The sequence below is a fragment of the Paramormyrops kingsleyae genome, chromosome 5 (assembly GCF_048594095.1).
Source record: "Paramormyrops kingsleyae isolate MSU_618 chromosome 5, PKINGS_0.4, whole genome shotgun sequence".
Classification (NCBI taxonomy): domain Eukaryota; kingdom Metazoa; phylum Chordata; class Actinopteri; order Osteoglossiformes; family Mormyridae; genus Paramormyrops; species Paramormyrops kingsleyae.
This window is the reverse complement of record NC_132801.1, coordinates 12,799,353-12,822,773: the sequence shown is the minus strand read 5'-3', so window position 1 is coordinate 12,822,773 and position 23,421 is coordinate 12,799,353. Positions and strand designations below refer to the sequence as shown.

The window sequence follows — 23,421 nt, the reverse complement described above, 5'->3', positions numbered from 1 at the left end:
CCCCCCGCAGACCGAGCCGTTTACATAGGTGTTCCGGACCTGAGCCCATGTCCTATCCCATTTCAAATCATGTGACGATAGAACTGACAGGTGATTCACCCAAGTCAGGACAGCAGATGAATCAGTTCACATGTTAATAGCTCATAGCTCATATTTTTCAATTACTATATAGGCAGGCAGGGTTATATAAATACAGTCATACAAATGAGTAAATAAAACCCAACAACGACTCACTCAAGTGTTTTTGGCTTGCAAAGATTTTAATGCATCACTTTGTACAATTGTCTTAATGCAAACAAAATAAAGAAAAAAAAGACCCATGAGAGAAAAACAACAGTCACACGGCACCCTGCAGACATATATCCCCAAGCATTCACTCCACTACATTTGTTAAATATCTATATTTATATTATTTATATAATCATGACATCTGTACAGAGGAATCAGGCTACAAATCATAGTTTATTAGTTTACCAAGACAGGCCACTGTGAAATGTTTACATCATACAGTCAAGTCTTGTGTGCAGCCATTGTAGGCTTAAAGCGACATGGTACATTGTACATGCTTTGGCTGTCTCTCTCTTAATATGGGTTTTGTATTGTACACATACACCAACATTTTTATTTTTTTTTTTACAGAGCTTCATGTGCTTGATTTCCTCTTTTTTGAAACCTAAACTTCACATTATCTGTTCAAAGATTGGGAAATTAAAAGTCCGAGCTGCAGTACTGGGGGGGGGGGGGGGAGCCACACACCATAGGCACTGCAACTACGATAAAGTAAGGATGCGTATCAGGGATACCGGCGGAATGGCGAGAGGAAGCCAGAGAGCGGGAGGGAGACGGTAGCTGGACTCGCCATGCCAGGTAAACCAGACTGGTCAAGACTAACAGGTTTGGTTTAAACAAATCAGACAGACCTTGCATTTGTCATTTCCCTCCATTTGCTCCCTGACACAAACAGAAGGTGGCTTTGCGCTGGTTTTTCTTTTTTTTTTTTGCACGACACTTTTTCAAAGAAAGAAGTCAAACACTCTCTGGCCCTGCATCACATCAAGCATCAGCAGTTCTGAGAAAGTGGGGGTTGATTTAATAAAAAAAAAATAAAAAAATTTAAATAACAGGTGGAAAAGCCTGTGTAATGAACCCAGTTCAGTTTCTTTACGGATGCGGCGTGAAAGGAAGCGAACATTTGTATCCAGCTGAATGTTTCTGATGTAAACAGTGACTGCCTCCACACGTCCTGGATACTCATTGTTCAAGAACACTTGCGAGACCAGTCAAGTTGGATTTCTGCACTTTATTGTACACACTGTGCAAACCCTCGGGCAACATCGGCTTGGAATCACTGCCCCCTTGTGGCGCCCGAGAAAGGAGCGCAATGTCTAAGCCACCTCACAAAAAAATTACTGACACCCAGTCTCAAGTTTTTCAGGCTGAATATGTAAAGAGAAGATCCAAAAAAAAATCCAAACCACAAGAGACACAAGCAGTTTTTTTTTTGCCATACCAACATAAGAGCAACATTTACTGGCCAGTCTGATAAGGTGGAAGCGACTGGGGTTTAAGGGACAAGGGTTAAGCACAGAGGAACCAAACCTGCCTTTAGTTGTGCTTCAGTCTTCCTCTACCCTTAGCCCAGAAGACAGTATCTTTTTAAAAAGCAAGGGGGGGAAAAAGTAAATTGATTCAAATACATAACATTGCTCCCTTCGCCAATTACACGACTCACTTATATGAAACTAAGTTGAAGGGAGGAGCATTTTACTTAAAATTCTTTTACAAAAAGCTCTGGAAACCATAAGCGATGAAGCGTAGTGGGGAAAAATGACTAACTGAACGCCGTCCACTATCCAGACCTTGGTAAATACCAAGTAAGGTAAGGCATCTAGCTCCGGGACTAGACCTCATGGACAAACTGGTGCACTAATAGTTACAGCATGCACATCAGTGTACTCGCTAAGCCAGCGAGCGAATAAGCACAGAGCGGCGCCCTCTGCGTTTAAATTAACGATCTACTGGAGCTGTGATCTATCGGATAGACGTCGGAAGTCTAAAACTGAAGGTGTGACTCTGCTACGCAACTGCTCATACTTTACCTTATGGGTTTATTTACCAGTTCTTGAGACTAAAACAGAAAATTCCAAACCTGTTTTAAAAGGAACACGCGGTATAAAGTATCAAGCCTCAGTCTGGTGCTCATATTCACCCACAGGTCATATTTCATTTATTTAATCTATCCAGTTTCACCCCTTTTTTCCAGCTGAAAAGCTTTTTTTTGTAAACTCCTCACTCGATTGTTTTGAGCTGTTATGTGTGTGTGTGTGTGTGTGTGTGTGTGTGGCGTTTTGATGCAAAAAGGATTACAGGGATCCACTGGTAAAGGCTAAACCACTTTAATAGAAGGGGGGTCCAGTCCCACGAGAAGCTGCAGCGATTTTAAAGCACCCAGCTCTTCACGTTGAAGGTCTGCTTGTTCAGCAGCCTGGAAGGTGGCCGAGGAGCAACACGACCGGGTGCGACTTTAAAAAGGAGTTATGGCGTGAAAATGTGCCCCTAGGTCAAAGGTCAAAGGATGGGCTGGTCACTCCTCGCTTCGTGCGGTTTGTTCTGCGGCTGCTGAGGAGAAGTCCGTAAGGCGGCGTGCCGGGGAGCCTTTCTGCCATCGGGGAAGGTGCCTCCCCCCCCACGATGCGCTGTAGCAGTGCACACCGTCAGTGATGCCAGGCTTTTTGTTCCAGGGCATAGCTGGCCCCTCCCCCACCACCCACACCCAGACCCAGACCCAGACACCCCCAGCAGCCTCTGCCACCCCCCCAGAAATCCTGCCACACCAGCATGTCCCGGCCATGTCCTCCATAAAGAAAAAAACAAAAATCATCTCACTCCTGATCCTCCCCTGTCAAGGCACAGGCTCTGTGTCCAAGTCTCCCTGAGTGGTCAGAATGTCAGCGGGATTCAGGGGGACAAGGGCAGGACAGGCAGCAGCCCCCACAAAGGTGAAACTGGGGGTGGAGGCGGGGGGACCTTCATTCACATCTCTACTGCGGTGGGGCACCAATGGAACTTAGGGTTAGAGATTAGATTTATGCACAGACTGGTTATTTACCAAAATAATAATAATAGTAGTAATAATAGTCGTAATAATCTTCCTCCCAGGCACAGCTTGGTTACCTTTGGGAGGGGGCAGGACACTGCTGTACAACACTGCTGTGTGGGAGAGGGGGGTGGCTGGAAGAGGGGTGTAGGCAGCAGGGGGCACTGTGGAGCTCCAGGGCACCTACTTGTCCTCCCTGCGCTCGGGGATGCTGGCGGCAGCTAGGGCGGCGCGGTAGTGCTGCAGGACCACGCGGACGCTCTTGACGAAGCCCTTGGAGAGCGGGAAGAGCGGGAAGCCGATGTCGGGGTAGGCGCTTCTCTCCGGCAGGAAGCTGCGGTAGCTCTTCCTCCTCTTCTTTGGTCTGACGGCGGGCTGGCCTCCCGCGGAGTCCTGCTGGCTCTTCCCCATCTGCTCAGTGCTGGCGCCCGAGCCGGCCTCCCCGCCCGGCGCCGCGAGGCTCTCGCAGTCCGAGTTCTGGCTGAGCTCCTGCTGCGCAGTGGTGGAGGGACTCAGGCCCGAGTCCTCCAGCTCCTCCTCCCGCAGCTCCAGGCTGCCGGGGCTGCTGTAGAGCACCCCGTGCGAGACGGCCGCCGGCCCCGCCTCCTCCGAGGGCGTGCGCTCCGGCCCGCGGCCCCTGTAGCCCCGCTCCACCGCCTCGTTTATCTCCAGCCAGGCCTCCAAACGGTGCACCAGCCTCCAACCGCTGATATGAAAGTGCTCCAGGATCTCCTGCTGGAAGACCTCCACTGGCTGCTGCAGCAGCTGTGTCATGGACTGCACCATTTTGATAAGGGCCATCTCGTTGTAGCAGCGGCTGTTCTCGTAGCCCTCCTGGAGGCCCCGGTCGCTGTCGAAGCCGGCCTCGTTGTAGTACGGCTCGTTCACCAGGATCAGCCCTGAAGACGCAGCGCAGACACAGGTGGTTACAGATGAAAACCCAAACGCCCTGCTACAGGGAAGGAATTCAACACGTGAAGGAATCCAACACTGCGACATGTCCTCTACACGTCCGTGCTTCCAAAGACATCCTCGGAGCAGCAGATACACTGCTTCATTATTCATAAGAGGCCCATACACGGCAGATTTCTCCTTCGCGTTTCGAATCTGAAATTCAAATTTCAGCATTTTGAAAATTACAGGGTGACATTTAAGCTCCATCAAGGGTACGTCAAGGCGAGATTCATTTTCAGACACTTCTGCCCTCTCACGAGGGACCCAAAAAACGAGGACTAGGTTGGAGGTCACCTCTCAACCCTTACTATGTCTGCTCTGCAGAGGTCAGGGAGGTGGAGTGAGGGCATGTAAAGAGCGGGGGGTGGGGGCGGACGCCACCTGTCAGCTTACCTTGGATGGAGATTAGCACCTGCAGAAGGCTGGACTTGCTGGTCCACCTTTCAGTGCCCTGCAGATGAAGATAACGACACGGGATAGGGGTGATGAGACCTTGACGAGCAGGACAAACCAGAAGACCCTGCTTGACGTGTATCACACTTTCAGTCCTATCTGGTATTCCTGGTCATCCGCATGAGAAGCAGAATATACACAATAAGCCTCTTCGGAGGAATCGTGGGGGGGGGCATACCTTGCCGATCCAGGTTCCCAGAAGGCTGACGCAGACCTTGCCGTTGTCATAGAGGTTTGGGTTCAGGCGGCCGCTGCACTGTGACAAGTAGCGGAAGAGCGGCGGGACTGCCGGGTAGATGTTGGGCAGCTGGATGTCGAAGAGGAAGAGGCCGTCCTCATAGGGGGTACGCGTGGGGCCCTTAATTAAAGCCGAGAACAAATCCTGGAAAGAAACGAGAGAAGAGTATAGCAAACTCCCCAAACGGTCCCTCCCATCCGCTGAGCTGCCATGTTTAGGGGGGGGCTACCACATCGGGCAGACAGGGGCTTAAGGACAATGCAGTCCCGCGATCACATGGCAAAATACTCAGTGGAAGAGAAACTAGGGATTTAAGGGGCAGGAACTTGCCATGCGGTCCTCAAATGTCTTGACCATGATACCATCTGGCAGCGAGGTGGCCAGCAGAGCCATCTCCTTCCTCACAGTGCTGAAGAACTTCTTGGCTTCCGCAGGTTGGAACTCCATTTTCTTAAAGGCGTGAGTGTCTGCGCAAAGAGAACAGGACGGGAATCTCTGTCAGCTCTCCTGACCCATTGCTGGTGTTTACAATCAGCCATAGATTTACAGCCCAAAAATGGCTTTAGCTACCACAACACTGCAGCGGTGTCTTGAAGGTGGAGATGTGATGTGCTCACCTGGTGCCCACTCAAGCACAGAGAAGACCTCCCCCTTGGCACTGGTGAAGGTGACACCCGGCTTGCCCCCGCTCTGCTGGCAGAGGACAGGTGTGTCGCTGGGCCACTCGGAGCGCACGGGCGTCTGGGGCTCCTGCTGCTTCTCCTCCTTGTCCGTCTCCCCTACAGCTTCCATACGTTCCTCCTCCACGATGGCCACATTGTCCAGTGTCTTCTTCAGGTTCTCCTGCAGTTTCTTGATGTCATCCAGGAATCGCTTCTCCTTGGTGGGCTTCTCTGGCTCCAAGGTGGGTGATGTAGGTGAACCGGTCCACAGCTGCTCCACCGTCATGTTTTTCAGGCTCTCCAGAATCTTCAGAGCCTCCTTTAGCTCCCGGAAGCCCCGTGGTGCTCCCTCTTTGCCCGCCTTCTCTTCGGCCCCTGTTCCACCACCTCCCGCTCCCGCCAGCGTGGCTGAGGCGATGGCCCCCTCCAGGTCCTCCACTGTGGCAGGGTGCTGGGTCACCACCTTGGCCTCCTGTGGGACGCCGGCCTGGCTGGTAGGCGGCGGAGCCGGGGCTGTCTCCCCGGGCGGCTCATCCTCCATCACCCCGTTGTCCGTCTCCCAGCTGTCACTCTCGTCCTCCCACTCCTCAGAGGAGGCCCCGCTGCTGCTGCCTTCCACTGAATCATAGTCGGTCTCCTCGATCTCTGACTCGACGTTGTAGAGGTGCTGTAGAAAAGATGAGGGGAACGTAGAAATCAGCCGAGGCCCCGAGGAGAAGCTCTCGACGCCCCGAGTCCCAAATGCCACGTGGCAATACGAAGCCCAGGGAGGAATACCTGAGGCAGGACCACGGTCATGGAGTTGTCGGCCCACACCACCTCCACCTTGCTGCTCATGTCCACGCGGGACACCTGGCCCACCGATGTCTGTGGGGGTGGAGGACAGACAGTTGATGCTGACAGAGTCTCACAAAATGTACACGCAGCCAAAAACCACAAACGGTCTATTTCAGGCATCTGAGAAGTCACGCAAACAGCTGGTGGCGCCTGCCCGCCGCGTGTCGCTAATCGCGAAACACACACGACGCACTCCTAACAAGGCCGACTGCGTGGAACGTTTAGCTTTCTGAATCTGCCACCGCTGTCGCCGCTTCAGCTCAGCCAGTTCTGACACATCTCCAAATGAACGTCCCGCTCCACCCAAAACAAAGTCTCACTCAGATATCCTGCGCCTGCCAAACTACGGAAACGGACACCTACGGAAGAGGGCACGCCGGGGCGTAGGAGGCACTAGACGCCTGTTTTAATAAAGATGGAGGATGATCCAGATGGGATCGGACACAAGGGGATCATTTTCACCTCCTGGAAAACAGCCGCTGAGATTGTGGCCAACTTCACTACAGAAGGTTCATGGCGTTGAGAGACGCTGTTTATTAATCAGTAATTATTGAAAAGCAGCAGAAGTCGGGGGGGGGGTATGGATCTGAAATCATCACGGACGGTACGGCACGCTCATTTTCATTACAGATGGACCATTAACTACATGCTAATTGCTTTGGTTCCACCGTCAACAGAAAAATCACCCCCCCCCCCACAACACGAAACAGAAGCCTCCAGTCACAGAGCACCTTCCCTCACCTCATTTTCACAATCGGCTGCCTGGCCATTTTCCGAGCTCCATATCCTTATAACGATGTCCGTGGTGCGGAAATGGAAGTCCGGGTGGTCAGCGATGTCGTAAACGCTGACATCGTCTTCCTCGCCGATAACCTGGTCGTGCGAAAAACCCAGCGTACAGTGTTGACGCAAAACTACTGTTCTCTTGATGTCGTCTAACAGCCCAAAGTACTTGACTTAACTCTGGTACTCCTGTTTTTCTGAGGGTAATGTATAACAACAATCAGCAGTATGGAAGATCTGATATACGGTGGTCATGCATAGCTGTCAAGTGCAACGTGCGCTCACTGACCTCCACATCATCGCTGGTGGCATTGAGTTTGACCCACTTCACTGCGCACGTCCTGCCTTTGTGGTCCCCGGACTGAATGACCCCATATATCCCAGGGTCTGGAGAAGCTTGGGCTGGAGCACAGACAGGCACAGAGTCACACTTTGCACATATGGAGTTAAATTAAGAATGGTCTTTTTAGGCCAGCAGGGGGCATGGTGATTAAGGCACTGGAAGGTGAAGAGAATCTCACAAGGGATATTTAGGAACATGCCAAGCGTTGTTCAGTAGACATTGGGTCATGTAAAACAGGTGAACGTATAACTTTTAAGCCATCTTATTTTGGATAAACGTTCCTCTTAAGAGTCTGACTGGGGATCAGACCCCATTTTGCTCGTTCTCAATTTCAGAAATAGGCTTTGCCTTTTATGTATTTATAAACGTAAAAAACCCAGCAGGCTGTCTGGACAGAAGCATGAGAAGTGCAGGGGGAGACACCTACGTCGTTTGTCCACCACGAAGTCCCCGGGACAGAACTCGTAGTTGTCCAGGTGCTGGATGGGGATGAGATCATTAGAACGGATCCCCTTCTCGACGGTGCCGTCCTTCCACATGACGTCCGCCGTGGTCTTGGTGGACACCACCTCCACCGCCACTCTGTTTGTGGCCAAGAGGAAGCAGCAGTTAAGAAAAAGGCCCTCCGGCCTACTTAGTGCCCTGGCCCCTCCCTCAACACTGCGGCGCAGTTCCCTGTCAGGTCACCATCTCTGTGCGATGTGCGATTTATTATCGGCAGCTATTTTTAACAAGGGTCTAGAGGAGCGGCCTGTCTGGGGCTTAACTGCTGCCTAAACATTCGTCACTCTGATGTTCTCAAAAATAACTTGATAGAGACGAGCTCAGTGACAACATAGCAGAAAAGCCACCAGTGGCACTGCTGACAAGCCATCATCATGCCCCGTTAACGAGACGTGTGAAGTTTCATATTTAGCGTTTATTATTGTTCAGAGCTCTACAGCATCCTACAGGGGCCGTAAGATGGTTGACACTGAGCCTGCAGCCAACAGCAGATCAACATAAATAATTTAGCGTTCCTATTCGAAGAGTCCATTATACATCTCAGACGGCGGTAACACTGCACGTCTCGCGTCACGTGATGAGCCCGTTACTGGCCAGGCCAGTTCCAGCACTGGAGATGAACGCTCACCGGTCTCCGGGTTTGAACTCGCGGGAGAACTTGGTCCTCTTTTTCTTGTGCTTCCTCTTCAGGTTGCGGATGGACAGCGGGATGCTCTTCTTGCGGTTCGAGCCGATGCCTCCGCTCTGCGAGGACGCGGTGGAGCTCGCCGACGACGTCATGGAGCTGGTGTCGTCCGTGTCATCCGCCGCCTCGTCATCCGCGTCTGGGTCGCCCGCCGTTTCCAGGGCGCCGTCCTTGGGCTGCCCGTCTGCCTCTAGTGGACCGTTGTTGAGGCAGCCGGCATCCACCTTATCCTGGATGGTCACCAGCTCCTGGTGTAACTCGGGCTTTTTCTCACCTGGAAAGGTCACGCGGACACCAGTCATTTGGCAAAATCTGCCTCATCAGGCCAACGTCATGCCAATTAAACGTTCCAATGGCAATCAGAGTTCAAACAAAGAAAATTACCTTCAGGCCTCTCTGCCTTTTCCGCCAGCTGCTGGCTGGCACCATGTCCATCGGCGTGGTCTGTGGTCTTCTTCCCTACGTCTTTCTTAAACATCTTTATCAACTGCAAGTATTGACATGGAGGACAAGTGTGAGGACAGAACACTTCCAGCAACACTCGATTCATGCTCTGGGGCTACCAAAAGCATGGAGGGGGCACCTCGAGACACACCTTCCGGGCAACAGGGTCCTCGGGTAGGATGGGGGCCCCCTCGGGCCCCTCGCAGGTGATCCGGGTGGCATCACCTTTGGGGGGAAAGACATAGAGGGCCCTTTCGCCCAGCTGCCTCTGAGTGTGGTCATAGTAGCCCAGTCGCTTAACCCTGGTGCAGAGATTAGCAGAGGTGCAGTTGCCCATTACACGCCAGAACGTTCGCTTCCAAGACAAAGTAAACGCATATCCAACACCATGCAATCCCAATCGATTGCTCAACCCTCTATGCACGCCACACAGCTACCTGCAGAGGTTCTCCTGCGTGATCGTGGAGGGCGGTGGGTAGACACTGTCTGTACCCCTCGGGGAATAGCTCTTTGTGATCCACGTCACTTTCAGCTCCACAACCTGGACCTGCAGCATAAACGGGCCAGGGAGAGGTCAGGGAACCATTCAAGTCAACAGTCACAAAGGGACACAAGCCGGCAGCCAGCTTGCGGGGGGTCCCACCTCTTCCACCACCACCCTGAACTTGCTCTTCTTGCTGAGCACAGGCTTGACCCCGGAAAGCCACTGCACGTTGGAGAACACTTTGGAAGGTCCGATCAGCACCTGGCCTGGGTAGAAACCGTAGGCCTCGTCGAAGAAAAGCCCCTAAGGAAAGAACATGAATTCATAATTCATCAGGTAAAAATGTAGGTTAAAAGTCTAACTTGTATGTTTGCAATGTCAACCAATGAACGGCCAGTTTGGTAGCAAGGCAATAACAGTTGAACCTCCGCCTACTAAAATTACTGACAAAACATCCGGCAGCTTCTCTGAGGACAGCACACTGCTAATCCTGGGCATCCATGCTCCATTTCTCACATCCTGGTGTCAGACTAAACTGCCTCCCGGACCAGCACAACATTTTAGACGGGAGCTTGTGGTGGGAAGCCGACAAATATCACAGATCATTGCTTGCCGATTGAATAACTACAAGAGACGACCGATCCTTCAAACTGGAAGATGATCTGTGCCCGAGTCATTTCAGCCGCGCAAGGTCAAGACAAGGACGTTTGTTGGGGGAGGTCCTCACCGAATCACTGACGTGGGGGCAGACGTCATAAAGCTTAGCACCGTCCTCAACGCTCATGGAACACCTGCGACAGGAAAAAAAACAGCATCGTTCAGGCTTCAGGCAGATGGGGGCGGGGGGGGGGGCTGTCTGACTGCAGACGGCTCAGAGTTACAACTCCCTAATGAGGCTTTTCTACCTGGCTCCGTTGGAGAGCTTCAGAATGATGTGGTTGGTCAGGTCATACACTTTACCCAGCCAGAAGTCGTAGGCTATGTAGTCTCCATACATGAAAGACTGCATCCAAAAAGGTAGAGAAAGGCGGGTCACACCACAGTACCAGTTTATTACAGGAGTGACATTTTTGTGAAAATCCCACATGACTGTAAATCGCACATGCATACATCAGGCACCTCGCTAAAGGGCTTTAATGTCTGGCATGTGATTCATCTCCCTCACCCAGATGTGCTGCAGGTCTCTGCTGTTGACGGGGTACAGGACACAGTTGGTTCCCACCAGCTTCACCGCACACTCTATGTTGATGTCGATCACCGTGCCACATTGACTGTCCTGGGAGATAAACAACAACGCACCAGAGTCAAAACAGACCTGGGAGAGGCGGAACATGTACTACATGCTGACAGGTTAAAAATGCACACAGGTAGCACAGATACCTACGTTGGCATGCATACGCCGCACGATGTCCCTGGGCACGATGGAGCGGTCCTCCAGCTTCAACTGAAAAAGGAAAGAGGAGGAACGATGACGGTGACACGATCATCCCTGCATCATTGCCTGGAATGCACTATTGTTTTCACAGGCCAAAGCAGTAAGAAACCCTCACTGTCATTCAGCAACTGTCAGGAGGAGTGGGCCCACGAGCGCAGTGGTCACCGAGTGAAACACACCGTGCCAACCTCCACAGGAGGCCCTGTATGTCACCCGGCTGTCCTTAGTCAAAAACATCCACCAACGGGATTACAGTGTGTGATGCATCACAGAATCCGCGGGGACTCGACTTCCTGTGCACCCGCGGTTTTGTATTTTTAAGAGTGAGCCCAAAGGTGCAAGTAATGCTCAAACCTGCATGGTGAAGCATGATGAAGCACGGTGAAGAATAGGGCTTCGATCTGAGAGGGAGACTGTGTGATCTGTAAGCCAGTTACACACTAGTGTCCTACACGACTCGCATCCTTCATTAATAACATTGCAAAACAAAATAAAGCTATTTATCTTACATCACAGGGTTTCTGCAGACAGGATGCAGAAATGTCAATCACTGGTCACAATGACCCGTGTATAAAGAGTTTGACATCAGTATCATTATAATGACTTGTTCATACTCAGATGGTGTTATCCAGGAACGATGTGTCCGCTTAATTCCCTGCCTGACAATGATACCGAATCAGGCCACTCCACCCTTAGCTCATGTTTAGACAGAATAATAATCAAGCCCTTTATTGGTGGCGCTCTGCCATGTCAGATGTAGGTCCGCCCACACTGTTCTCACGTCAAATTCCATTGGTCTCACACTAAACCAGAGGCACCTCCCCTACCCTTGATGACCAGCAAACGGGAACCTGAAGGCTGAAGACGAGGCTGACGAGTATGATCATCTCCGGTCACCACGGGAACCTGGATGAGTACCAATAATGCAGGCGAGCAAAGAGGTCCAGCGCACCGACCTGCCTGCTGCAGTCATCCCTGTGCAGGCTGTACTGCACCGTATACAGCACTTCCGTGAAGGTTCCATCAATAACACACACCTAGCAGACCAGCCAATGGAAGGTTCATATTACACGCTCTTTAGCAGGGTAGCAGTGAAGGCTCCCCATGTACTCCCACGCATCAAGTCAAGAACCGATTACACTTTGCACAGACGCTGCTTTTGTGTTTGACAGCTTCTCCATTCAAGTAAGATTTGGTTTCCCATTATTAATCCTAATCAGTTCATATGGTTTTCCAGAGACTGGGATCACACCATTGCCAAGGAAATCAATCCGCCAGCCTAAAAGCTGTATGGAGTGGTTCATGACAGGGTTACACTTTAAGCACAGCACTACAGTCTACAGTATGGGTGGACAATCTTATCAAGAAAGGTCCATTGTGTGGGCGGGTTTTCGCTGCAACTCCCTAATGAGATTATTAATTAGAGGACTGATCGGCTGAAGGGTCCTCACATCTGGGTTTGAACAGCTGGCCTAAAGGTTACCCCAAAAACCTGCATAGACACCGGCCCTTTGCGGATAAGTTTTGCCCCAGATCAGGATCAACAGCACTTCGGTGAGTGGACAGCTTCAAGTACATCATCCACATACCCGAGGACCTGACCTGAAACCTGCACACAGACTACTTAGCGAGGAAGGGATACCAGCACCTCTGTCATGTCAGGCACTTCAGGGACATCGAACTGCTTGGTCGAATGCTGAGAAACTTTTGTCCATCGAGAGCATCCTGACAGGGAGCATCAGCACCTGGTTCAGGAACAGCAGGCAGCAGGACTGCAAGTCTCTGCAAAGGGTTGTGTGGTCAGCAGAACGGGCACTCCCACACCTCTTAGACATCTACACCAAACAGTGGCATTGCCGTAATAACAAGTCACTTGGAAGAAATGGGGCGCACGTAAAATACCGAACAATTGCAAAAAGCTGGTTGACCGAGCTTCTAATTATGAATCAACAACCCCAGTCTCAGCACGTCTTCTATGTTTGAGTTCAGCGAAATAACAGCTGTTAATGATGATGTCAGTCAGAGGTGGTCACTGATGATGTAATTTGGCGCCGGTACCAGTTTTTACACCAGTGGAAAACCGACACAATAGAAGTGCCATACTTTTGGTACTTCATGGAAGTACAGAAAGTACGGTACCTGGTGCGGTGGAAACGTGCCCAAATAGGCATTTAAGTACAATATTAGGCCAGCCCCTAAACATTCCTGATAACCAACAGATCGCAAACTATTTCTATTCATGTATCTGACCTTACTAACCCTCAGCAAGACACCTTGACCCTTTCATGCACTCATACTAAAGTCTCCCAAGGACTTCAATGGTTCTGTGCAGATGCCTCAGCAATAGACATTTTCTTAACCTTCATGCTGCAGAAGCGAAACTCAAAGTTAAAGGAAATGTTAAGGTTTCATTCTCCTTTGAACAGTATATCACTCACTCTGAAAGCACAGAAAACATTTGAGGAGAAGAATGCAAGACACTAGGGTCAAGACCCTAAATTCTGAAAAAGAAAGAGAAAAAAAACCCCTCACATCTTCCCCCTTTTTAAAAGGTCCTTCACCGAGAACAGAATATAAATTCCTCTACAGGACTAACTTACCAAGCCCTGAGCATCTGTTCATCTCACCTGAATCCACACCCACCTTCCAGGAAGAAGAGGCCCTCAGAACTCCAAATCCATGCCTCCCCACCACATGATCCGCCTTAGAATTGGCCTCAAGTCCACAACTTCCAATTCACAAACGTATTAATTTAGAAACTTTACCCAGGAAGTGGCTAAAGAATAAAATACCTGTGTAAGTTCGGCCGTGGGTAGGACTTTGCCCATAAGACCTTCCCTCTACTGCATCTACCCATCACAATGTCCCCAGTGTGTGCAGCTTGTGGAGAGACTCAAAGAGCATCGCTGAGTTTTGGGAGCATTGATTATCGGATGGAAAAGCACAAATGCATGGAGGGGCACCTCGAGACACAGCCTCCAGATTAATCAGTAACGCAACTGCTGGCTGAAACACTTCAGATCTTTTGCCCCCCCCCCCCCCCCCCACCCCACCCCACCCCACCCCACCCAAACTACTTCTCTATGGAAATACAGGAAAAATCTATCATCAGCACCTATATTCTGAACTGTGGATTTGGTGACCTGCCCATGTATGCATTAGTTATTAAAATGAGGTATTTATAATGACGTACACGCGCACGCACACGCACACGCGCACGCACACGCGCACGCACACGCGCACCAGACTTCAGGGATGATGCCTCCCAATAACTCACCCGAGCAAAAAGTCTTACCCTAGGATGACTTGTTCAAACAATAGCTTTGTCAAGTCATACTTAGACTTCACTTGCAAATTAATTACTAATTAAGGTTAGTGTCATTAATTAATGAGCTCAGCTGAACTGGAAACAAACACATGCTGTGTGGGTCGTCTGAGAAAAGGGAATAATTACTGTTGCAGACGGCGGAGATGAGCCATTAAGAAAAGAAAAGAAAAAAACAAAAACCACAACCTATCAGACTTAAAACCAACATCTAAACCAGGGGGTGGGGAACCTGATCCAGGAACAGCTGGTGTGGCTGCGGGTTTTTGGGATGGCCTCTCAATCAGCCAATAATAAAGCAGTGGTTCTCAACTCCAGTGCTGGGAACCCACTGTCATTGGCTGATTGAGAGGTCATCCCAAAAACCCGCACCGGCCCTCCATGGAACAGGATCCCCACCCCTGATTTAAACTGTCAGTCTGCACCAATTCAATCCAGAGTCATTTGATAAACACTTCGGGGTGACGATGCTGTGAAGGACATTCAATGAAACACCTAAACAAACAAAAATGGCAAACAGCACAGCACCAGCTTGCCTGGTTTGGGTACAAGTGATGCACAACGTGACGCATGACTCCTTTCAGTGAGCTACCTGAACAAATTATTTCACTTCAGGGCAATTTACTTGATAGGGAAAAAGTATGAACCTGTGTGCACTAAAAAATTATAATATATTTGCATGCAGCACCAAGGCACAGCCACTGATCAAATTAAAATGAAATCACTGACATGAGGGCGGAAAATTTATGTTGACCGGAGTCATTTCGCATCAGAGGTTCGGCTTGTCGGCGGAGCTGTCCATGCCTGGAAAAAGACCTCCGCCTTTTTACTGAAAGCAGTACAGTTGGATGACAGGCACCCCAAGGTGCTCAGAGACAGGGCACTTTGGTGAGATGGCAATGGGGGGGGGGGGTATTAAAGGGACCCACCCAGTTTAACACGTACCCAACATCTCTGCAGCTGCTGAGCTCAGAGCAAACGAGGCGCGGCTACACCCAGTAGCAAGCGGAGGCCCAGAAGTCACAGATTATTGTGAGTATGGGTCAGGAGGGGCCTGAGGTCCTAAATCGGGAGGCGTCTCTGAAGATGCCTGCAGAGAATCAACAGGGAACAATAAAGACGGGAAAACGCTTCACTCCCTCAGACGTTTGCCTTACCCGTGAGGACAAAACAAAAGGCAGCGAAGTAGATTTTGGAAAGCCAGTGACCACACCAGCTTTCAAAAAGACAAACAGCATAAATAAGACAGAAACAGGAGTCAGGCCCTTCAGTCTAGAGCTCCTCCTACTATTGTGGCTAAATATTCTCCTGCTGAAGAAGGGGGCGACGCCTCCCATGCTCTCCAGTGATGTGGAGGTCAATTCCAAAGGCAAAGAACAGGAGAATACACCTTAACATTCCCCAAATGTTCCTTAGCTATCTGCCAATGTTGCCGAGATATCCTTTTGTTTTGTTTTTTTTTTCCGTCCCATCTCTCCACAGACCTTTCCCCCGGATCACCAGACAGACATCAGCTCACTGGCCCTGTTCTGAGACCTCTGCCATCCGGCACCCAATAAAATTCCTCATTCTTGCTAATCGCCTATAAATAACCTTATTTCTCACCAGCAAAGTGATCTATATGATTCAGTTACAGGCATCAGCAACAGATGACAGTAATCTCTCTTTTTCACATTATCTCTCATATCTTGGACCAATGTATGGAACGACCTCTAGAAGAAAGCCAGGGACAGTCAAAATTATCTCCATAAAAATATCTGGTTGGAGGTGCACTGATTCTCTTGGGGTGCTAACCCCCAAACATGCGACTAATCGGCTGAGGCTGGGGCTCGAACCAATGACCCTCTGAACACAAGCACTGAGGCTTAACCCGCTGAGCCAAACACCAGCTAGCAGGTAGGCAACAAACTGGTATCCCATGCATGGTGTACCCCATCCACGGCCCAGTGTCACTTAGGTGAGGTTCTAGTCCTCCCAGGTACCCGAACTGGATAAGCAGTGAGGAAACAGGAGATTAGCATTTAGCTAACATAACAGTATTAACAGTATCAACAGTACTAACCTAACATAACATAACCTAACATAGATGGCCCTTCAGGCAGGCTGCGTATCCAGGCTCCCTATCCGGGCTGCAACCCAATGCCCCGTAGCCGCGTAGGAGCAGAACAACATAGGCGAATCGATAATGGTGTTTCTCTGATGTACTGACACGCCGTCCGGCCAACCTTGGGCAGCAAGTCTCCCAGTCGCTGTAGGCCGCTCCCCAGCCACATGTGCGCTGGGTGCACCGATACGCTCTGGGACGTCTCCCTCGAGCTGCCCCGGACGGCTTGGGCCACGGGGCAGCTGGGGCGTTGGATCCCCCTACACTCAATCACAAAAGACACCAACTGAATAAAGGTCACTGATGTGTGCTGCTGCTAAACGGGACACTTAATAATTAACGGTAACCACGAGAAAAACAAGGCCAGCCTCTCCGGCACACAGACACTGTGACGACCAACAATGAAGCCCAGGGATGTGGTGAAAAGGCTCTTTCTCCCCATGACTCTCTTTGTTCCCTGTCCAGTAGCTACCAATTAATGATGTATGCAAGTCAAAAGAATTGCATGGAAGGAAACCAAGCCCGGTTCCATTGAAACCATGGATGAATGAGCGGGGGGAGGGTGGCCACCAGGGGGAACGGCAGCCCTTCCAGCAAACTCCCTCTGTTGGAATTATTACACATGCTTCATGAGCGAGAGAGATTCAGCAAAGGGAGGAGATCTTGGCGGGGTGAGGATTTGGAGGTATTTTGCTGCTGTCGGTTGGTACGAGCCCCAAAACGCCCACACAGAAATGGAAAACAGTGATCTGCAGATTCACAATGTGGGGCTGGGGACGTGTGGGATATGACAGTCCTGAACTCCCCGTTTCAAAATGCCAGATAAACAGATGCAAACCAAATAGAGCACATCTGCTTTGATTTGCAGCACAAATGAACACAATGACTAACCGCCTCTGTTCACCGAACCCCCTGCCTTCCGGAAACCTCCAGTCTCCAGTACCACACGGTCCTGGACCCTTCAGGCCTGGGTCTCTGCTGACAATCGCTTCCGCACCATTCCAAAAAAATAAATAAAATTAAAAAACCTAATTTGTCTGAATTAATTTACTATTTCTTACAGGAGCAGTATGAAGAGGAACAGAGAGTCCAGCACAACAGGCTCTGAGCCCAACCCCCACCCTGGGAGTGGGATAGATGACGACAGTGATGGGGCCCAATCCCCTGTGTGTGAGTTTATGAGAATCAGATCCATTACCTTGAGGGAGGAAACCTTTTTGCATTACCTCATCACATCACCAGCTTGCATCATCTGACAGACTTCCCAAGGGGAGAGGAGGAGGAGGAGGAGGAGGAAGAGGAGGAGGTGCCAAATGATGCCTCTCTATTAGTGTGCAAATCATGGCAGAGCTTACAGTAGCCAGCTACAGGACACAGGACACCCATATTCATCACCCCTAAGCATGAGCATCGCGTCTCCCCTAAACAAGCGCGTCCCGACGCAGAGGTAACGCGTCTCCCCTAAACAAGCGCGTCCCGACGCAGAGGTAACGCGTCTCCCCTAAACAAGCGCGTCCCGACGCAGAGGTAACGCGTCTCCCCTAAACAAGCGCGTCCCGACGCAGAGGTAACGCGTCTCCCCTAAACAAGCGCGTCCCGACGCAGAGGTAACGCGTCTCCCCTAAACAAGCGCGTCCCGACGCAGAGGTAACGCGTCTCCCCTAAACAAGCGCGTCCCGACGCAGAGGTAACGCGTCTCCCCTCAACACGAGCGTCCCGACGCAGAGGTAACGCGTCTCCCCTCAACACGAGCGTCCCAACGCAGAGGTAACGCGTCTCCCCTAAACAAGCGCGTCCCGACTCAGAGGTAACGCGTCTCCCCTAAACAAGCGCGCCCCTCCACACGAGCGTCGCGTCTCCCCTCCACACGAGCGTCGCGTCTCCCCTCCACACGAGTGTCACCTGATGCTACAGACAGCTCCCCAGAGGAGCCCAAGGCCAGAGGGGCCAAAAGCGCTGTCAGGCCACGGCTTTCAGAGCCACGTCGCTCTCCGGGGCCCCTCCCTCCCTGATGGCCGTCTGCACCACGGTCCAGCTGCGGTTGCAGTCCTTGACACCTGCAGCTCCACACAAACTACCAGAAACACGGCAGCTAGGCCACGTAATAGGAGCGAGAAGTCAAATGTGGCACCTGAGCCATACATCAGAGGAACAGCGATGGCAGAACCACCGTAAGCTGTAGTGACTGACAAAACTAAACAGCATTCGAGGGGCGATGATAATGCAGCACGTCGTAGCCCCAAACTCTTCAAAGAGCCATTACAAGCTACCAGGAGAGAGCTTATAGGAGGGTGTTAATTACTCCTCTCCCATCAGCCATACACAGTCTGCATTCCACCACCAACCAAACGCCGCAAATTTACGGGACGGCGTGGTGTTTATCGGCGTGGGACCGTCCGTGGGATTCACAGGCCCACACGGGCAGTCGGCAGGGCAAGCAGGCAGCGCAGATGGATGGGCAGGGGCTGCGGTGGCACCGTGCCAGAGACAGAGAGAGAGAGAGAGAGTACACGCGCCGGGTGCTGAGACTCAGATGAAGAGCGCCCGCCCGCCGGACCTCCCGTTGGTCACAGTGGAGCCAGGACAGACGGATGACCAAGCAAAACTAACAGGGCGTGCTTCAACACATTACCCACAAGGCATCAGGAGAATGCAAAGGCGGTAAGAGCTAATGAGGACAGCACCCTACCACAGCACCCCAAATATCTCCAAAGGCTGTACATAAAGCAAGGAGGAACACGCTTAGAGCAACACCAATAACACCCCCCCCCCCCCATTTTATGAATGAGACCCAGGACTGGATGCTGACAGGAGCAGGACAAAGGCTGGGAGGCACACGGCTCCCTGAAAGCTACCCTGGATCTTCACAGCCAATCCACAAACAAACAGCAGCCCTCCAGCGTTTGCCAAATCAACACACGCAGTGGGGGGGGGGGGGGGGGGGGATAAACGGACGCGGACGTTTGGAAAACAGCGCCGCCGAATGCGGCGGGAGCAACGAGACGTCCATCACTTACCAAGGACAAAAAGAGTGCATTAGCATAACTACCATCTGCCCCATCTCGCTCATCGGCAGAGCCAGCAGCCAGGCCTGACCTCCAGGGCGCCCCATAATTAACGCCCCAACCCCCCTAAAAAAAAGGATGGAGCCTAGCTTCAGCAGGTTTGACGGCTGTGTCAGGGAGCAGGGCGTGGGGTGTTGAGGATCCCACCTGCCATGCCCTCAGCACGCTGCCACCTGCTGCATCTTAGGGGGAGGGTCCCCACGGTGTGGGGGCTGGCCAGTCACTCTTGCCCCCCTTTACGGGCCGCTGCCACGGAGCCCCACTGATCCATAAGCAATCAGACCTCACTGCCAACCTCTTCCGCTCTCAATAAAAGCTCTTATTTGAAACCGTGCTTTTTAAGAAAGATACTTCTAATTGCCAAAAAGGTATCATTTTTTGCTGGAGGATTAAAACTCTCACGTCATTCCCATATACATTTCCAAGAGCCTCGTTTTGTCTACAGTTTCAAGTCTGATGTAGGCCACCTACTTAAAAAAAATGACTAAAGTATTACAAAAAGACACATGGTTAAATTAATGCATTTAGTTGACCTTCTTGGGAAATTGGACAAAGGTATTGCAAGAGGGGATATTTCGCCTTTTTTGCTTAGCCTCTGCTGGTCAGATCCTCTGTTAAACACGAACAAATCGCCACCGGCCACAGATAGTCTAATCCTCCAGCGAAATGACAGAATTACACAGTTACGCCTCAAACACTGCCTGACCTTTGCCGAGCGCTTAGGAGTTCAGAGCCCGTTAATGGATGCAGGGCACCGCGGCACAAAAGCATCCCGGAAAATTCCTCATGCAGAAGCAGCAAAAGCATCTAGAGATCCGGCACATCCAACGAATCTCACACCTCTCAACCCCAAGCATTACTAAGCGGAAGCACCTGACCGCCTGTCGGAGATGCAAGCAGCGTGCACCTGTTTGTGCAGAGGTCGGGGCTGTGGTGGCGGAGAATGCACCACAGGCGTCATCGACTTATCCAAAATAATAATAAAGAAGTATTCTGAATGCGGTCCTGAAGACGGAAACATGAACAATGTGTGAAAGCTGCCGTAGGTGCTCTAGAAGTCTAGCCATGCGTGCAACACAAAAGAAGATGCAAAGAGGCAAATTAAAATAAATAAATAAAATCTTTCCCCAAAATATGCTACGGTAAATAACTAGCTCACTACAGCAGTAAAAAGGTAGAAAACTCAACTAGAACATTTAGCCAAAAAAAAGACAATGCTCTTTTAAAGAGCATCTTCTCGAAGTGGACTCATTGTCTAGGAGTGCCTGTTTGGTGCGAGGCCTCGTTGGTTCCTCCCTGTGTGGTTACACTGCAGTACGGCGCTGTTATGTCAATACCGGCCCCCTATTAACAAAGATCGAGCCTGCGTCTCCCGGCTCAGCCAACAACCATTGTTCTTCCATGTGGTGACGCCGTGATGCAACCACGATCATCAAGGGAAATACTGTTATAGCACTTTTTTTTTTTTTTTTACCTTCCACGATTCAAAATCAGACTTTAATTAAAATACAAAGCAAAGAAAAAAAATCCAGGGAGTGGTAGGCAGCTTCATCGAGGCCCACAGTTTCTTACAAAAAAACAATCACATCAGATGTACAGATTAATGACTGTTTTCGTCAAAGATTTCCCGCTATTCAACGCCCTGCCTGCTGCCTACAATGAGCATTAAAAAATGACACGATGCGAGAAGCATGAAAGCTGGCGGGGATGCGAGGCACGCCGTCCCGCACCGGCCAGCTAACTGGTTTACGGGGACAGAGAAAGCCCACAATATGGTGCAATCGACATCTCACTCCTTTACCGTGTCAGGGTGTTCATTCCGCAGACACTGTCAAGAAGACCCGCGATGTGGCGTCCGTCGGTTCATTCATTCATTCATTCCCATTCAAAACAGCCATAAGCAGGCGCGCCTTGAAATCGGCGGCTACCTCCCGGCGGTTATCCAGGCCAGTGCTGTTTCTCTCTTTCGGCCATCTCGCAGGGTTAGAGGGCTAAGGATGCTATGGATGCTGGACATCGCAACTCTGTGTACTGTCTGAGAACGAGTCCGACAAATCTGGAGAAGCGGCTCTGCCCATGCAGGTATCGCGGCCGCCAGCTTCAGTAACCCGCGCCGCGGCTTAGCAGGTACCCGGCCGTGACACACAGATACAGAAACATCAAAACATTAGGTTAACGATCTACCTGCCGGGTTTTTCTTTCTTTTGCGATCGATGCCACATGGCAGTATTACCTTCGTCTCTCGGATGTCCTGCTTTCCTCCTTCTGGGTACCACTGCACACGAACGTAGCCCCGTCCCAGGGGCCGAGCCCTGCTGTCCGCCGCCCCACTCTCGGTGTCGGAGCTACCGGCGATGCCGCCGCCTCCACCGCCGCCCCCGCCGCCACCTCCGCCATCACCGTCGATGTCCGAGTCGGAGTCGAAATCCTCTTCGCCGTGTATCATTCTGACAAGGCCGAACCGGACCGAACCGCGATAGCGACCGGACACCAGGTCGTGGGAGAAGAGCAGTCGCTGGGAACCGCCCGCAGAGGGAGAAAGCGCGATGGAAGGAGGCTCCGAGCCCGGACTGACTGCGGGAGAAAGGGCCGGAGTCGGAGACAAGGATGGTGCATCTGTCGCTGCCGTCGCTCCCGATGCTGGGGGTTCCGCCATCGCTGCTGTTGTCAGGGAATGCTGAGAAAGAGCGAGGGGGGATGGAGGGAGGGACGAAAAAAATAGAAAGAGAAACCTGTAACCAGGGAGCCGCACGTGTTTACGTCGACACGTCAGCGCTGCGTATCCTGGCGGCGGTGCGACGGCGTGCCCGCGGTATGGCTCGGCTTAGTTCGGCTCGACTCGACTAGACTCGGTGTGATCCCGCCGGGGCTCGCGTTTACTTCGCCTTCCAGCTGAACGCTCGTAAACCGCGCGAGTCGGAGTCAGCAGGGTATGCTGAGGCCGGAGGTATCTCGTAACATCTAGAAAGATTGAATTTTTGTATATTTTTGCAATATATACATAAACGTTGATCATGCATCATGTTGTTAACTATATCATTTACATGGTATACGCTCAGAAATAACAGGAGTTAAATTAAAATGTTAACTAATCACATACATTTCGTGTCTTTTAATAACAGCATTGGCCATTTCCACGTGCTGCAGTCACTCTAACCCACCTCCAAGTCAGTTTACTTTTCGAATGAACTAATGGCTTCCGATCACTGTTATCTTAGTGCATAATTTATTTGCATCGACTTCAACTGTATTACAATGGTGAGAATCTAAACTATGCAGTTTACTTTGTTACTACATACGCGCTCCATCATTAAAAGGTGCTTTGAGGATTTTCGCCACATGGTGTCAGTAACCGAGTGCAGTGTCAGGAGGTCCATAGCTATGCAAAACCGATAAGGTCAGTGAAATTAAATAGCTGTAGTACAGTTGTAACACGTTTATACACCTCAGATATCCGATGTAACGTGTCTTTTCTGTGCTTGAATTACAGGCAGTTTTGTTAACAAATAGAATAGAAATAGAATCACTCTCTCCTTCCATATTTAGGTTCTTTTTGTTTGAATGAGTGATTGGCAGTTCCTTGATTTACAATAATTTGAGATAATTTAACTGCAAAAAATAAGGCACACTGATAGATATGATTCATCATGAAATTAATTTATCATTTTTATTTATATTTTTATATATGTATTTTATTAATCCCACCCAGGCCTAACAATCATACTACATTTGACATTGATGTTTTTTTTGTGTGCTATACTGCACAATGTACCTTGTACAGATAAGAGTGTAACCTGGGTGAACACCAACTTTCCAGAGAGACTGTGTCCATGTGATTCACTGACAAAGGTACAGCTATTTTAAAATGTATGAAGTGGTCTGTCTTGGCTGTAACATAAAATAAAGTTCTGATCAATATGATGATCTCATGCTATATATATATTGCTTAGTAACTTTATTATTGGTACATTCCTCTCCCCTGGTTTGACTTCCTGATGTGGTTCAACC

At 50.5% G+C, this 23,421-nt stretch overlaps 1 protein-coding gene across 1 annotated transcript; it reads right to left on the bottom strand.

The window, feature by feature from the left end:
- Positions 1 to 239: 239 nt before the first annotated feature.
- ube2o (ubiquitin-conjugating enzyme E2O) lies at positions 240 to 22,222 on the bottom strand. Its single transcript, XM_023820347.2, has 19 exons — positions 21,647 to 22,222; positions 10,869 to 10,928; positions 10,650 to 10,760; positions 10,390 to 10,487; positions 10,212 to 10,275; positions 9,644 to 9,787; positions 9,438 to 9,547; positions 9,152 to 9,302; positions 8,941 to 9,043; positions 8,500 to 8,830; positions 7,795 to 7,949; positions 7,314 to 7,426; positions 6,983 to 7,114; positions 6,182 to 6,271; positions 5,360 to 6,071; positions 5,073 to 5,209; positions 4,683 to 4,886; positions 4,445 to 4,502; positions 240 to 3,996 (listed from the first exon to the last, which is right to left on the bottom strand). The coding sequence occupies exons 1-19, from the start codon at positions 22,067 to 22,069 to the stop codon at positions 3,281 to 3,283; spliced, it is 3,912 nt and encodes a 1,303-aa protein (XP_023676115.2). The 5' UTR covers positions 22,070 to 22,222; the 3' UTR covers positions 240 to 3,280.
- Positions 22,223 to 23,421: the final 1,199 nt, after the last annotated feature.

Bases quoted from the DNA above. Each gene is read 5' to 3' on its own strand.
- ube2o (XM_023820347.2), bottom strand. From the start codon at position 22,069: ATGGCGGAACCCCCAGCATCGGGAGCGACGGCAGCGACAGATGCACCA. The intron at 9,303-9,437 runs GTAGCTGTGTGG...TCTCTGCACCAG, and splicing joins ACGCAGGAGAACCTCTGCAG to GGTTAAGCGACTGGGCTACT. The intron at 3,997-4,444 runs GTAAGCTGACAG...CTGCGTCTTCAG, and splicing joins GGTGCTAATCTCCATCCAAG to GGCTGATCCTGGTGAACGAG.